Here is a 17161-nt window from a genome sequence, read left to right on the forward strand (position 1 = left end):
ACGGAGTCCAGCGCCCAAAGCCTATGGGCAGTTCGGTTGCAAGAGATACCACACCGGACTTAACAATGATAAAAACATCGAGAGGGTTACCTGGAGAAACACCCTAGAAGACCTAGGTAGCCAACACATGATCATCGAGATCACGATCCCCCGAGCGGGAACCACCCTCCCAGTCAAAAGCTTCAGATGGACAGACTGGGACAAATTCCGCAAGCACCGGGATATCAGGTAAGACGACGAGCCAATCGGTGACATTGGCAGATAGATCAAGGACCTGTCCAGGGATGTTGGGGAGGCCACGCAAACCATCACTCCCAATTTCCTGACGGAGAAGATGGACAGTCACCTCGCCCACCTCTGGGAAGCCAAGAAATCCATACAAACCCGATGGCAAGGCCAGCGGCTTAATCGAAAGCTGAGAAAAAAGATAGCCGACTTATACAAACAAATCGAAGAGCACTGCAAAACCTTGAGCAAGCAACAATGGGACGCAGTCCGCAACGCCGCCGATGGCCAACTCCACAACGGAAGTACGTGGCGATTGCTGACGCACCTGCTGGGCGAAACCCAATGCAAATCCAAGCAAAGAGCCGACATGCAGAGACTTCTGCACAAAGAAAAGGGGGCGGCGAGCGAGAAGCCAATCGTCATGAAGCTCTGCGACAAGTGTCTCCCGCAACGACCGATGGTCGAGCACGGCCGGTACTCTGGCAGTCCTAGTCCCAAGTAAGATGAAGACTTCATTGAGGCGCAAATCAGAACGGCACTCCAATGACTCAACGGCAAGTCAACCCCAGGACAGGACAGGGTTAACAACAAAACGCTCAAAAACCTGGACGACAAATCTGTCACCAAACTCACGGGCTATATGAACAAGTGCTGGAGAGAAGGCCGCATTCTGGAGCAGTGGAAGAGGACCAAGGCTATCCTCATACCCAAGCACGGAAAGCCGTTGAGTTTGGAGAACCAACGCCCAATCTCTCTCACGTCGTGCGTGGGTAAGGTTTTGGAACACGCCTTCCTGAACCGTATCAGCAGCCATCTAGAAGAAAGGGAAGCCTACCCCAACGCCATGATAGGCTTCCGATCCCGCCTGTCGACGCAGGACGTCATGTTACAACTAAAGAACCAGATCCTCAACGACAAGACAAACACCAGAGCCATCCTAGGACTAGGCCTGGAGAAAGCATTCGACAACGTCGCTCACGAGTCGACCCTTAAGTGTCTAATCTTAACCTGGGGAAAATGGCCTACAACTACGTGAGGGTCTTTCTGAATGATCGCAAAGCCACCCTGACGGTTGGCGACCTCGAGTCCAAAGAACGAACCCAGGGAAGTGCAGGTACCCCCCAGGGCTCAGTTATATATCCGCTCCTTTTCAACGTAGTCATGCTGGGTCTCCCCAGCAAACTACGGGAAATCAAAGGAATCCACCCCGCTACATGCGCACATGATATAACGATTTGGGCGGACCGCGGCAGTGACGGCCAAATTGATTACGCACTACAAATGGCCATTAACAAAGTCGAAGAGTACCTCCAAGGAACGGGCCTCAAATGTTCCCCGAGCAAGTCCGAACTATTCCTTTACCGGCCCACGCGCAGAGGCATGCCACTAAAGAGCTACACAGGACCCCGGGAGTAGGAGGAAATCGGCCTGTACACCCAAGACGGAAACGCAATCCCCAAAGTAAACAAGATCAAAATCCTCGGAATGATCATTGAGGCCAACGGAGCTAACGGCGAAACCGTGAGGAAGATCGAAGGCAAAGTCACCAGCGCCAAGAGACTCATAAAGAGAATAACCAATAGACACGCGGGCATGAAGGAAGAAAACGTCATTCGACTGATCCCCTCATTCGTTGTCAGCCACATCGCCTACGTAGCCGCCTACCACAACTGGTACGTCGCGGAAAAAAAACAAGATCAACACGCTCATAAGCAAAACGTACAAGATAGCCCTGGGCCTCCCGGAATCGACGAGCACCGAGCTCCTGGATCAGCTGGGCATATACAACGCCCTAGAAGAAATAGCCCAAACACAACGCATCTCGCAGCTCGAACGCCTGTCGACCACCAAGACGGGAACGTACATTATGAACACGCTCGGCATAACGTACCAAAACCAGCACGGCCAGAAAATGCAAATCCCCAACAAAATCAGAGAGACCATTACGGTGGCAACCATCCCAAGAAACGTGCACCCTGATTACAAACGAGGTAGAAGAAAGGCAAGAGCCGAGGCTCTGCTGCGTTCGTTCGGCGGGGAGAGAAACGCGCGCTTTGTCGACGCAGCCGAATATGCGAACGGCCAAAGATACACCGCAGTAGTCAAAGACGCAGAGTAAAAAATCAGAACCACATGCAGAGTATACACCAAACACTCGGAAATAGCGGAGGAAGTAGCGATTGCGCTGGCCCTCACAGAACAGGAATGCGAAGTCGTACTGTGTGACTCGCAAACGGCAGTAAAGAATTACGCCAAAGGTCGAATTTCCAAGGAAGCCCTGTCCATTCTGGCCAAAGCGGGCAGATCCAAAACCGCGAGCTCAAGGATCATATGCTTCCCCGCTCACGTCACCACGGAAGGTGACGCGCTCCCGAACCTAAACGAGACGGCGCACCGGACGGCGCGACATGACCGGCCGCGTCGAACAGGGCAACGCCTCTCGCACGATAGCGAACGCTTCTCGAGCAGAACGGGACAAGCTCACCAGATACGACATAACCAGTGCATATTTGAACGCCAGAAGGATATACCCACCGCCGAGTCCTAAATTGAACAGGAGGCAGGACGTCGCCTGGCGACAACTCCAGACGAACACCTTCCCTAATCTATTCCGTCTGAAACGTATCTTCCCAGATAAGCATCAGGACGACACGTGCAAATTGTGCCAGGAAGGACCAGCAACACTCAAGCACATGCTGTGGGAGTGCAATGTAGTTATAGGAGGGATGGAATTTACTCCGGAGACCCTGTCGTCGAGGTGAGCCGCCGCTCTGCGCAGCTCAGACCTCAGAATGCAGATGTAGGCAGTCCAGCAAGCCCGTGAGGCGGCGTTGAGGCAGGGCGTTGACGTTCCCCCGTGGGAGACCTGAGCCCGGGTCGCGTTAAAGCTTGCCGGACGTACAAGAAAGTTGTATCCATCCATCCATCCATCCATCCATCCATCCATCCATCCATCCATCCATCCATCCATCATGTGGTAATATTATATAATACTATACCCTTCTTTACACTATCGGATGTTTATAAAAGGACTATTCATAACCAAGAATAGTTAGTTTGAGACAGTTTTGCATCAAGTGGTTGTGTTCAAAACAACCACTTGGCATGGAGAAGGCACCGATGGGGAGAACCGTGTGGTACTGAAAGTCACGTCGCTGGCACCTAATTCAGATCCATTGGCGAACATCGTGGTCTATGGTCCCCCACACGCAGCGGTCCACGATGAGGCACCGGGTGGCTCGTACGCGGGTCGAACCAGAGACTGCCGCTCATCAAACATTGCGCCTCCACACTGAGCGGCCACGAAAGTGCCGGGCGATCCGGTCGACATGCCACACACGATGGAGTCCGAGCTGAACGGCAGCTTCACTTCGCAAAATGAGAAGTTCGCTGCTGTGGTGCGGAGGTGGAAGCCCAAGACACTGTGCGTGTCTTGGGCCGCGGCGAGAGCAGCGAGGACTACACTGTCACTGTGGGTTGCCTGGAGTGTCATTGCAGCGGGTGGAGAACGTGCATCAGCGAGGACATTTTGCTGGAGCCGCAGATATAGCAGAGACCTTTTTTTCGTGATTGCTCGAGTTTCATGCGCTTGCCTGAGTTGCGAGACAGTCACCTGGGGACTTTTGCATCTCGGAATCTGGCTTTTCCTAGGTAATACAGTGCCACAGAGGAGGAAGCCTTTCACTCAGCTTGTCCGTAGATGACCTGCAATGTGTTGAATATCTGCAGTAAATTCGGATAAGTACGACATCTGGCGCTGCTCTCTGGCTGTGCGTGCGCGTCCGTCTGATTTCAGTGATCGCAGAGCAAACATGCAAGGCTTTTTGTCAACGAGGTTGCAGAAATCGACTCCATTGTGGAAATCGTGGAAGTAACGGACTGCGTGATAGGCGGCTAGGATTAGTTGCGTAACTACTTTGCGCTACATGAAGGGCCTGCGTGTTTGGGTATGCGTGGCTATCAATGATTTTTGTCGAAACGACGGTCGACGCCGGGCCCGACCGAACGCACTGTAGCGCTGTTCTGTGGGCGCTAGTTCGCGAGAGTATAACGCTATGAATTGCAAACGGTGCTCACTCCCTTGTCGCAGCAAAGCTGCCAGGTTAAGCCGCCTCCACCGCAAGGCAAAGACGAGAGTCCGTTTTAGAGCGATAACTCTATTACTCCAGGTACAAACCCAGAAAACGCCTGGTTCCGTAAATCTGACCTTCAAGCTCAGCAAACGTCAAACTGGGACAGCCTGCCACTACCGGCGGCTGCTGCGTACTCCGCGTGGGTGCCCATATTTTGAAAGCGGTCTGCGACGTGGACAAAGGGCACGGTCGCGCAGGCCTCATCTTCGAAGCCATCGGCGATGCATACAAACTGCGCCGACTGCTGGTGGCTTCGTGTGCGCTGTGCTTTCGACGCTTAGTTTGCGTTGAAGCGAAATGCGGCATGAAGCTCATTTCGCTCGCTGCTCCTGCCGCTCCTAGCAGCGTTTGTGTGTTGTCTTTTGGTGCAGTTGTAGATGCGGTAGTTGCTCACGGCGCCGAGCAGCATCTGTGTCAGTTTCAGTTTCAGTTTATTCGTCACTCAAAGAACAATGAGTAAACAACAAATATGATGCAGACTAGCAACCAAAGCAACCAAATTAGTCGTGCTATCGCTCGATAAACTTAGTTTAACTGCATTCGACCACGACAATATTTAACGCGAAAGCGTTAAGGGCGCCGTGTCGCAGAAAATGTGCCGCTGTCGTTCCACACCCAGAGTCGACCATCGTTTCGGCAAAAATCATTCACAGCCACCAATACCCAAACACGCAGGCCCTTCATGTAGCACAAAGAACTTACGCAACTAATTTGTCAAAGTAAAATACGTCCGAAAAATTGCAAAGTACGACTTTCACACAGCCTACAGACATGATAGCATCGGATCGAAATTTGAATATACGAGAAAACAATTTCGTTACGTGGAAACTCAAATGCAAACCCCTTATCAAGCGCTTCCAAAATTCACAGAGCGACCATGGTCTCCGGCATTTGCGCGCGTGTAAAATGAAGCTGCCCGCGTACTTAACTTCTCCCAGGGTCTTATTCCGACTGACGCTGAGCGCAACTCCCGATTGAAGGCACTGTCACTTCAGCAGCCGGGGCAAGATGGACTGGTCTATCGTGCCGCATATATTCAAGCTTCCTCTTACGCCACCCTACTACGCCACAGTCGTGCTGTGCCACGAATGGAGTTTCATACAATTACTAGAGGGAACAGTGGCACTAGTGTCTACGGAAGCTTCAAGCTAGGCAGTTCAGTTAGCACGGGAATAATGGGTAGTACATAGATTTCCCCAAACCTCCTCCTTCTGGATTTGAATGGCTTCATGACTTCACAAGCTTGTCATTTTTAAGGAAGTGCTGCGTTATAAATATATTAAATAAACGATACTAAAATTGTTCGACGGCAGGGTTTGAACACAAGACATTTAGCAGAGAAAGCCCGATATTGAGACCATTACGCTGCGGAAGCATGGACAAGCCGAACCACTGCCGTTAGCAGCGACAATGCGTGCTTCCAGTCTTCGAACCTTCTGAATTCAAGAAAGTATAAATTGCTTCGCAATTTAACCCAATTTAGGAGCAGATAAAGCGTAATGAAGCAAGTCACAAGAACGTCAAAATCCCCAAGCATGAAGACCGGACAAATCCAGTGTCCTAAACATACTTCCCGTGGATGGATGGATGCAAAACTTTAATAAAGGTCCTGAGGTATGCAACTCAGCACGATGTTGGCCACTCCAACGTTGGGACAGTCAGGCCATGCCCGACCGCCGCATCGTGGGCCCTCTGGACAGCCCATAGTTGCGCGCCGGCATCGGGGCTGTTAATAGCGGAGAGCCACTTGTCTTCATTGATTTGTTCTGTGGCTCGTAACGAGGGGCAACGCCAGAGCATATGGTCTAGGCTAGCGATGTCATTGCAGTGCCTGCAAGAACTAGTGGCATAGGTGTCGGGATAAAGCTAGTGGAATAAAGACGGGCTGGGATACGAGCCTGTTTGCAATAATCTGAGGGTCAATGCCTGCGCTCTATTTAACTTCTTGTGTGGAAGGGGAAAGTCTCTCCTGCCGAGATAGAAGTGCTGCGCAATTTCATTTTATGTGGTCAGTTTATGTCTGTTCTCCACCACTGCGGGCCGGCGTTGGAGTTCTCCGTGGTCGCGGAAAGCGAGACCTCGCGCCTTGGAGTGGGCCAGCTCGTTGAGGTTTGTGGCGCCTCCCATGATGGATCCCATGTGAGTGGGGAACCACGTGAGAGTGTGGGTGGCAATGCTTTTGCCGTCGAGGATGCGACAGGCTTTCTTACACAAAGCGCTAACGCTGAAGGCGCGGATGGCTGCCCTGGAGTCGCTGAAGATATTGGCATGTTTCTCGTCCAGGAGGGCCAAGGCAATGGCCACTTGCTTGGCGGCACGCGATGACGTGCTTCGTACCGAAGAGGTGTTAACGGTCGAACCCCTGTGGTTGATCGACACTACCGTGAAATTGTTGCTGTTCCCATACTGGGCCGCGTCAACGAAGCAGCTGCCGCCAGGGAGTTCTGTCGCGCGGCGTAGGAGCGCCACCGCCCTGGCCTTCCTTGTTTCTACGTTGCGCTGGGGATGCATATTGCACAAGTCCGGTGATATGATGATTCTATCTTTCTGCTCTTTCAGAAGGCCCTGATAGGCGTCTTCGACAGTGGCCGGGGGGACGCCCATCTCTGTTAGGAGTCGTCTGCCTGCCCTGGTGCCGGAGAGCCTGAGAATCTGTGCCCTTTCTTGTGCTTCTGCAATTTCTTTCAGGGTATTATGAATACCCAACTGCAGGAGTCGGTCGGTGCGTGTGTAGTTTGGTAGTTCGAGTGCGCTCTTGATCCCCCTCCTTATCATGCCATTTAGCTTGTCTCGCTCTGCCCTCTTCCAGACGTGCATGGCCGCTACGTACCTGAAATGGCATAACAAGAAAGCGTGGACTAGCCTTATCAGATTCTCTTCGCTCAGGCCTCTCCTTCTGTTAGCTACCCACCTGATCAGACCGATGACGCTATCCGTCTTCTTTGCCAGTTTGTGAATGGTGATGCTATTCGTGGGGACCCGCCCCTTCGAGTGTCATTCCCAAGATTCAAATGGATCAGGTTTCACTGCATGGATACAAAGCTCTTGCTCTCCGTGGGGACGGCAGAGGAATCTGCACATTAGTCTGCAGCAAGTTCACTTTCGTCGCACACGATCTAGGGATTCGGCATAGCAAGACGAAGACCTCCCTAGTAGAAGTCATCCCAAGTCAATCCAACATCTCCAGCATTTTTATATTTCACGTATATAGCAGCCCGAGCGATCACAGACAACTTTTCAAAACATCATCGCTAGGGCAACGAAACTCGCCGGAAACTCTCCACTGGTTGTGGCCGGCGATTTCAACGCCCCCTTTCACGCGTGGAACTACACGCATGACACGGTCAGGGGCAGAGGCCTGTGGTAGGAGGCGGGAGATGCGGGACTCTATCTATAGACGGACCCAGCCTTTCCCACCAGACGTGGCACCTCCTCGACCAGGGACTCTGTCCCAGATCTCGCCTTTGTTAAAAACGCTGGCTCAGCCGTGTGGTCGAATCTGCTCATAAACCTCGGTAGCGGTCGCTACATCACGGTCACCAGCTTACAAGTGGAGCAGAAAAGAAGGAAGGCCTTCTTAGTCCCTGACTAGGACAAATTCCGCGAGGTTTGCAAGGCCCGCTCCGTCCGTGGAGAAAAGCCGGAGAGTCTCGTCCAGTGGTGCGCATTATTTCTGGAAGATGTCTGCTCCACCACCAAAACCATAGAGACGGATCTACAGAAAGAAAAAATGGATAGCACGCTAGCACACCTTCTCGAGGCCAAGCAATCACTTCTCGAGAGGTGGAAAAGCCAACGCTTAAATCGCAAGCTCAGAAAAAAGATAGCCCAGATCAACAAGCAGATCGACGAGCACTGCCAAGCCCTGTCTAGGCAGCAATGGGACGAAATTTGCAATTCAATCGACGGGCAGATGCGCACGGGAGGCAAGTGGAATCTTCTCAAGCACTTGCTCGACGACTCCGGCACCAAGTCAAACCAGAGAAGTGTCCTCGCTAAAGCGCTCCAGGAAGCCAAGAAGTCGTCTTCAGAAAAGGACGTGCTGGAGAAGCTAGCTAAGAAGTACCTGCTGCTCCAAACTGTGGCCGACGAGGCGGCATACCCAGTATACAAAGGGAAGCCGAACTCCGCGCTGGACGAGCCTTTCAAAGTCAGTGAAATCCGTCGCGCCCTACAGGACCTCAATGGCAGGTCAGCGCCCGGCCCGGATCACATTAACAACAAGGCTCTCAGAAACCTAGAGGATGCATCGATCGAGCTTCTCACAGATGAGTTAAATCGGATTTGGGAGAAGGGAATTGTACCGGAAGAATGGAAGTTGGCGAAGGTCATACTAATCCCAAAGCCCGGTAAACGGCCGAGCCTGCACAACCTCTGCCCCATCTCACTGACGTCATGTGTAGGAAAGGTGGCCGAGCACGCCATTCATAACAGAATTGCCGAGTATATCGAGGCCGACGACCTTTTCCCTCACAACATGATAGGCTTCAGGCCAGGCCTCTCCATCCAGGTCGCCAAGAAGCTTATCAAGATACAAATCCTGAAACGCTGCACTCGGGACACGAGAGCGATCCTTGATTTGGACCTGGAGAAGGCCTTTGATAACATCCGTCATGAGTTCGTTCTCGACGCCATCTCCAAACTCGACCTAGGCTCGTCCTTCCATGCCTTCGTCAGATCATTCTTGAGCAAACGATGCGCCATCCTCAAAGCTGGAGATATTGAATCGGAGAAAATGGAGCTGAGCAGAAGAGACACCCCTCAGGGGTCAGTCACCTCACCGCTCCTCTTGAACATCGCAATGGTCGATTTCTCAAGGTACCTAGGCAAGGTCCAGGGCATCGGTCACATGATCTACGCAGACGACATCACTGTCTGGTGCGCGGGTGGCAGTGACGGACAAGTCGAAGCTGCTCTCCAGGAAGCCGTCGACACTACAGAGCGCTTTCTAACCGACACGGTACTCCGGTTCTCCCCAAAGAAATCGGAGCTCTTTCTCTACAGTCCAACTAGAAAGGGCCGCAAGCCACAGAACTGGAAACCCCCCACTGAAATTGACATTAATCTCTACACCAAGTGCGGAACCCCCATTCCCAAAGTCGCGTCCATCATTCCCATGGCGGCAGAACGATCGCAGTGCCAGAATTCCCTCTAGTAATTATTGTAGGAAACTCTATGGCCCAACGAGCCGCGTTTCACGTTTCTATGTCCGTATTCTGGTAAATGGAACGGATTATTTGATGCCAATTGTTCCCGTTTACTTAGTGTTCTTGAAATGTACAAACACGGAACTAGACTTTTACGATTATTGCCTTTAACTTTCGAGTACAAACATTTGCCCTGTTTGTAACTATAATTTAATGAATGCAAGTAATTTATTAGCGAATTGATTTTTTTTCACTTTTTTGTAAATATGTCCGCCTGGGCCGATGGGCGGATTATTCTTCTTTAGTGATGCAATTCCCGTAACTTCTGTAGACTTTTCTTTATATAACTGACCACCCTTCCACTACTGTGAAGAGGGGTGCAAGCGAAGCTCCGGATCCGCGGCCCTTCTGTGTCGTAACGCGTCGGCTTCGCGCTTCCTCACATCGAAGACGAGCCCTTTCTCGAGCGAGTTCCCGGCGGCGTTCATCAAACGCCGCCTGTTCTTCAGCTGAACGCACGGTACGCTGTCCGCTCCCGCAGCCGTTCCTTCAACGCAGCCTGCTCTTCGGCAGAACGAACCAAAAGCGGACTTCCAATCGGACTGCCGGGCCTGAATTAGCGGGAAACGGCGGGCGCGAGTCCAGTGAACATGCAATCCCACCCTTTCCCACCTCCGGATGCAGGGACACCTCTGACTGGGTCGCGCATTGCGCTGCGCCTACTTCTTAATGCATATAATCTCGTTTTAAGGAGTGCGAATGCTGAACCGGGTGTGGTATAATTGGTTAGCGTGGTGGGCTCGTAACATAGAGGTCGCTGCTTCGAATCCGCAGCCCGACAAGCAGTTTTCATTTTCGCGCGGTTTGAGCTTTCTTTCTTTCGTACGGCAACACCAACGGCGACTCGCGCGAGGCAATGCAAGCTTCGCTTGAAAAAGAGTGTCGGATGCAAAAATGAACTGCAGTAGAGCGCTGAAATGGGCTACCAGGCTGAAATGGGCAGGTTGGTGCGGAAATTAAAAGAAACAGCGCTAAAATACAGGAAGGAAACGAGAGGAGCCCATATTTCTCGCTTCTTTTCACCGTCCAGTTTTTTATTTTTTGGTGCAAAAATCATACAAAAAACACTCGATATCGATGTGTAGAAGCATCGATATCGAGTGTTACACTCGATATGTGTAAAAGCAAAACTCGGACGGTGCGCCACGTTAGTTATGTCGTATGTGTCTGGCTTAGTGAGGCACGAATGTTAGATCTTCGGAGCCTCTTTGACTCACCATGTGTAACCAACCTGTGATCAGCTCTAGGTCGTGACTGCCGCATGTCATGCCATTTTAAATGCTGATGGTGTGGGCAACAGTCGCTGTCTGTCAGACTCCTTGGCGTAAACAAAGATCGTACCTAATTTCTTCCTTTCTTCGACTAAGCTACAAGGTGCCCAGTGCCAAAGAAATACAAATGAAACGGTAAATATTGCGACATCGTCCTATTAGGTGGTATGGAACTGCTTCGACTGCGCGCTGCTGCCATCTCAGCTACAAGAGCTCTGGATATCACTCACGTTCGACAGGCGGAGTTGGGGCCGCTCTAGGAGTTGTAGGTCGGGACGACGGCGGATGCTGAGGAACAGCTGGCGGAGCGCCAGGATCAGGTGGCGGAACAGGTCCACCAGCTGGCGGAATCCGAGAACCAGCGGGCTGAGGCTGAGGGCGAGGCTTCGACGAGGAGGTTGTCGTGGGAGCAGTGACCTCAATCGGTAGGGGCAGCGGAGCAGGACTGCCATCACCTCCTCCTCCACCTCCACCTCCACCTCCGCCTCCGCCTCCGCCTCCGTCTCCGACGTCAGGAGCCGCGCCGCCGGGTGCGTCATCACCTGCATATCGCGCCACTCCTTGAACCCGTGGAGCCCCGCTAACAAGCGCAGGCCATCTACCTTCTCAGAAATACTAAAATTTGGGGTAGTTGCTACGCCCTCAATAACGGGACACTAAATAGAAACAATGAATAAGTTTGCTTTGATAAAGTATTCTTGAAGAACTTTATTTTAGTTCATTTCGAAGTAAAGGAGGGGAAGGCATGTATGACTATTAGAAAAGAGAATGTAGGTCAAAGTTTGAATATCGTGGTTTCGCGCAGAAACGCCGTAGGACTTGTATATCAGTATGACGGCGCAAATTTTAAAGTAATTTCTTTCGTATTTGGGAGCTCTCGCGTTCTTGTTCTCGTTCTTGAAACTGCCTAGGCTCAGTCTTTAACTCTTCCGTAAAGGAAAGTACTCTGTCCCCCCCCCCTCCCTAGCGTCACTGGGCGATACCACGCGCTGTCAATCAAAATTTGCGACGACACAGCTTGCTGGGGCAGGCATAGAGTTTCCCAGAATAATTACTTAAAGTAACTCCAGGGCTGCATTCGTTGAGCCACCATGGAAATGATGGATAGCAATGGATTTGTGTGATGTTTGTACTTGTGGATTAAGACGCTCTTGAGGCTCTGCTCATTGCTCTTGCAAGTGTAGGGGGCCGTGCGAGCACGCACAATCGCTGCTAATTTCGGCGTGGTTCAGGCTCTCGAGCTGGCCCAAATCGAAATGCGCCAAGCGTCTCAACCCTCCGGCTAGCCCTTGAGGAATCCATAAGGGCATTCTACGCCGCTTGTTGACGGATGCTTCGATGGCGTGATGGTTTGAATATCGGGCGTGTGTGCTGGAAGTCATACGTTCGAATTCTGCCGTCGGGCAAATTTTCATAATGTTTATCTAATTACTTGCTGCATAGTGCTTCGTTGAAAACGACCACTTTGCAAAGGCGTTTAAAGCCGAAAGGACGAAGTTCAGGCAAGTCCGTGCGCTACCCAGCATTCCCGTAGTTCTGTCTAGTACGAAACCTTGTGGGTGCGGGAATTTCAAGCGAGCGGCGCCAGTCGCCTTTAGTTAGTGCGTATTTTCTGGCCTGTTTCTCGCATTGTGTAACGGTAATTTATAGGCACCACTCAATAACTTTTTTGTTTAGTGTTCCTTTAATCTCGTGCCACTTAGGTTGCAACAACAAAGTCCTTGCAAATATTTTCCGCTTACGTAAACAAAACGACGTCCCAAAAAAATTCGGAAATATATCGAAGGGAGTTCCACACAATCCAATTTTGATTTACTTTTTACATGACACGGCAACAAATGCGTGCAACTGTCTTCCCGTGAAACAGCCACTCATGTCGGGGACAACATTCGACATGCCTGTGCCTATTCTCTGGAAAACTGTGTCAAGCACTTCTACCTCGTACCACAAGTACAATCGTACTATATATACTTAAACACGGTTCTAGGTAAAGGGGTGAGTAGCTTTGCCCACAGAAAAGTTACAGGTATGTAAATCACTGCTTCACATAAAAGCGTCCATTTCGAACACACCCCCGCCTACTTTTTGTCGCGTGTATTTCAGAAGTAAAAAAAATTCCCAGATATGAAACGCTTTTTCCTGTAGTTTGCAATGTTAGGAGGAACGCCGCTCCATTGAAAGCGACTGACAACTGGACAGAATGTGTTGTGAGTCGTTGACAGAAATTCAATCACTATCATGTACAGTGGTAGAAATGAGCGTGGTCTTCGAGATTTGTGTAGGAATTCATATTTTGAAATTGGCAAGGAAGCTCTGGAAAAACCAGCAACTGACGCGAACTGGCGTTTAAGCCTTGGTATAACTTCGCGTGCACTATCTATGAGATTACTGTACTTGAAGTCGGCTGTTAGTAAATGCCGCATATATACTTGCTGCTTAAAATTGCAGTTGTTACATATTTGGGCTTCTTGCGCTTTATTCTATGCGTATTACGAAGTGAAAAAAAAAAGCTCGCGCTAACGAGCGATGCTGGTGTCTCTCAATGCATGGCGGTGCACATGATTGCCATTGTACGCGTATAAAATTTCGAGCTCGCATACAAGATAAATCCTTTCTTCCAGCTCGCTAAGTTATTCGACAGACTACAGGGCTTCGGAACTGAAAAAACCCACGCGTGAGTACGGCAACATGCGCTGAACTGCGTAGCATGCGTAAGAGCGTCGCTTCACGTTAGAGAACTTAACTTGGCTTGGCTAAAAAAAGTATTGACTGGTTAATCACCAAAGCTGTTGGAGAGGAAACCACGGGAACTGGCGCAGTTTTAATTGTAAAAATAATGTACCGCGTCGGAACACACGAATCGCAGAAACGTCGCCTCGATAAACAGTACAATACTTTCTCGCAGCTGCGACCGCGCTTGTCGTCTGAAACCCACCAATAGCGGCGTATAATTGCTATTGCGTTCGCCTATCCCTGGTTCCACCATGCTTCCAGTCAACGACTTCACACCGACTGCAGATCGAAAAATGTCTCATAAGCAACGTTGCAGGGCGTTTTCCACGTTACCACTGCGTGATTCGATACTGTGACCGGTCAGCTTTATTGCACAAACAAGTAATGAGTACCATAAAAAATGCTTGTCAGTCCCTTTAAGTAAGGAGAAATATTTTGAAAACGTTTCTGTTTCATGTTGGAACGTTAAGTGGAACGACACCAATGCTGTATAGGTTCATTTCTGGTGCGATTGTGCTACAGAGAGTAAACAAAGACAAAAATATGTAGTGAAGACAAGCGCGGCACGTCTACTTTATCGCCGTGTCTACTTTTATCCGTCTTCGTTTGCTCAAGGCCTTCACATATTACTAGTCCATACATAACTGCACATCCACTCATGTTACATAGGCAGTGGGAGGCGTGGCTAGCGGACGATGGAAAGGAGAACCAGGTGGCTGTCCTGGACTAAGCCCAGCGAGCTGCTCGCGCCAGTGGAGCCTTGGACTAAGCGCCCAAACACGCTTGCCTACTTTTCTTTTTTGGTAATAACGTTTCCTGCCTTCCTTCCTTCCTTCCTTCCTTCCTTCCTTCCTTCCTTCCTTTCGTGGCGCCATCGCACCAGAAACCAGCCTCTTCAAGTATCTGCTAGCTGTGGACGTGGTAGCAGCTCACCACCAATGATTCCGACCATGATGAAGAAGGTGATTCCTGCCACGCCGAGGCACATCAAGCATAGGACAAGGGCTGTCAATGCTATAGAGCCACTGCACAGCAATAAAGAAGCGTGTTTCTTTTGAAAGCTTCATTGGCTTTTGAATGGAAACCTCCCGAAATTACTTCAACTTCCCACTTTTCCTGTGATTCGTAATTCTTTTTTTGGTCAACGACCCATTTTCGTTTTAAGTTATGTCACTTACGTAAGCTTGCTTCACCAATAACGCGGTGTTAAAAAAAAGGACTGAGCAATCGCTACAAAAGATGCGTATAAATGTGATATCTTCAACATAAACATTTCGTTTCTCGTGCGAGTTCCAAAGGAGTAATGTTGGTGCTTACAATGCGTAAGTTAGTCCTCCTTTTGGCCACATTATCCCCTGCAATGGCTCAATTGAGTAATGGCATAAGATGGTGACGGCCGCGTTCCTAGGAGCGCGGAGTGTAAACTCACGCGTGTAGCAGAGCTTCGCATGCAAGTACATTAATGCGGCTTATTCGGCTACGTAGCCTCTAGCCACCCATAATGCCGCTCCTGGCGCGTTAACGCTGTTTATCCATCTATCTATCGTTTTACAACGCACTTATTCTGAAGGTTATGGACGTAAAAACCACTTCCTTAATATTTTCCTCGCATGATTTTTGCTTGTTGCCCCCGAATATACCTGCATCAACGCATTATTCGTTAGGTGAAGCAGCTTCTTCAAGCGATCAAACTTACGTGGACTCTGGATCTGCAAAGGGAGCCAGAACGCGCGCAGCCGCAAGGTGGCCCAGTTATTGGTTGAGATCCATTTCGGCTGCGGGGCACACGAGATGCATGGCCGAAAGACAAGCGCTGAATTGACAATTTCATGTTTTTTTAATCAGAAAGGACCCAGAATACAGAACTCTGTGCGCATTCACTCAGTCTGAAGTATCTTCCATAGTCTTTTTCGCACTTCAAAGCGACAAATAGCAGGAATGGACGAAGGATTACCAGAGCTTTTCCTAATGTGAAAGGAATCCTTCTTCTTGGCGTTCCTTCTTAATTTCGTGCCTTTTTATTACCCATGCGTGCACTGCAGGAAAGGTTTGCTAGATGGAAGAAGGAAATATGCTGATGGGGAGCAGCCTTCGAATTCCCTGTCCTCGAGAAGTCTTCCCAACACGTGACCATGCTCTCGGTGAACTCGTCCTAGCGTGCTTTATTTGCGCTAAGTTTTGACCCGTGCGCACTGGTCCACGCTGTTTGCCAGCGATTCTGGGCACATTTTCTTCCGGTGTGTCTGCACAAGTCCAGCCATTTATTGCAACGCATACATTTATTGTCTTTTTGCAGCTTGCGAGCCACACGGGTAGCCGCAGGATGCTTTTTTCTTTTTGTTTCTTTTTTCGTTTTTTGATGCCAAATAAAAGCGCATTGCAGTGGCGACCCACTGCAGTTAGGGGACGCAAGCGGCTCGCGTATTCACGTAGATCGCACGCTACGTCCAACGATGACCGATTAAGATGCGCACGTCCGAAGCCAAGTAAGGTTATATGCCGGACCTCCTACACATAGTTCCAATTTGTGACAGAGATTTACCGCTGGGCGTCCGCTGTACAAGCATCACGGGTGCTCTATCCAAATTTATCTTCAACTTTTGACTATCCCGCTAGGCACGCCCCTGGGATATGCAACCGGACTTTTTCTTCGGCCTACCCACGAATCATCAGGTTCCCAGAAACTGGGAGAGAAATGTGTGTTTTTGGATATGTTTCAATTATAACCGAAACCTTATATGGTCTCCAACTCCTATGCGCATCGTACTTTCCAAATTCCGATAGCAGTGTCTTTGAACACTTTATTTTTCGAACATGCCACCTCCACTAGGCGGAGCATAATAAAGAAGGTAACCGCCCTACCAGATGGAAAGTGTGCCCTAACAGATGACTCTGTATCTGGTCATACTGCTTGGGCATTCTGCATGCGGCAGACGTTGCGTGATGTGCATTGCGCAATATATGTGTGACATAGATGCGATGCGTAGCTTTCTATGTCCGCCGCGTGCGCTGCGAATGGCCCCGGCAGACTTAGCTTTCACTGCTGGCGTTACGCATGGACTCGAAGTACATGGACATTTGCTGACATTTTATTGACGTTCGCGGTCGCAGCGACACCTCAGGAAGCTGTATTATTTTTCTTCTAAACTCTACTTACCTTGAGCTGTCAAGGAAGTAAGGGCACCTTCGTTAGTTTCCCTTTAGTTACCTGCCAACTTGTATGCAGTTATAGACCATCGAAAATTTCACGATGACTCTTCTTAACGCATTACGAACTTGAAACATCGACAGGGTAGCAATGCGAATGCCCGCTGCAAACGTAGTATTCACTGCTGGCGTTACGCATAGACTGAAGTAATGCCACGTCATGGACATTTGCTGACATCTTATTGATGTTCGCAGTTGGAGCGACACCTCAGGTAGCTGTTTTTATAACAAACTCTACTTACTTGAAGCTGTTGAGGAAGTAAGGGCAGCTTCGTTAGTTTTTCTTTTGTTACTTGGCATCTGGTGCACACTTAATTGTTACAGATCACTGAAATTTTCAGAACGACTCTGCTTAACACCTTATAATCTTGGAAAACCACAG

General features: G+C 49.9%; 1 protein-coding gene across 1 annotated transcript; it reads left to right on the top strand.

Annotated features, from left to right (window-relative positions):
• Positions 1-1245: 1245 nt before the first annotated feature.
• Positions 1246-1644, top strand: LOC142588771 (uncharacterized). The gene has a single exon (XM_075700588.1). The coding sequence runs from the start codon at positions 1246-1248 to the stop codon at positions 1642-1644; it is 399 nt and encodes a 132-aa protein (XP_075556703.1).
• The last annotated feature ends 15517 nt before the right edge of the window (positions 1645-17161 follow it).

This window comes from Dermacentor variabilis, chromosome 7, assembly GCF_050947875.1.
Source record: "Dermacentor variabilis isolate Ectoservices chromosome 7, ASM5094787v1, whole genome shotgun sequence".
Lineage (NCBI taxonomy): Eukaryota > Metazoa > Arthropoda > Arachnida > Ixodida > Ixodidae > Dermacentor > Dermacentor variabilis.

Bases quoted from the DNA above. Each gene is read 5' to 3' on its own strand.
- LOC142588771 (XM_075700588.1), top strand. From the start codon at position 1,246: ATGGCCTACAACTACGTGAGGGTCTTTCTGAATGATCGCAAAGCCACC.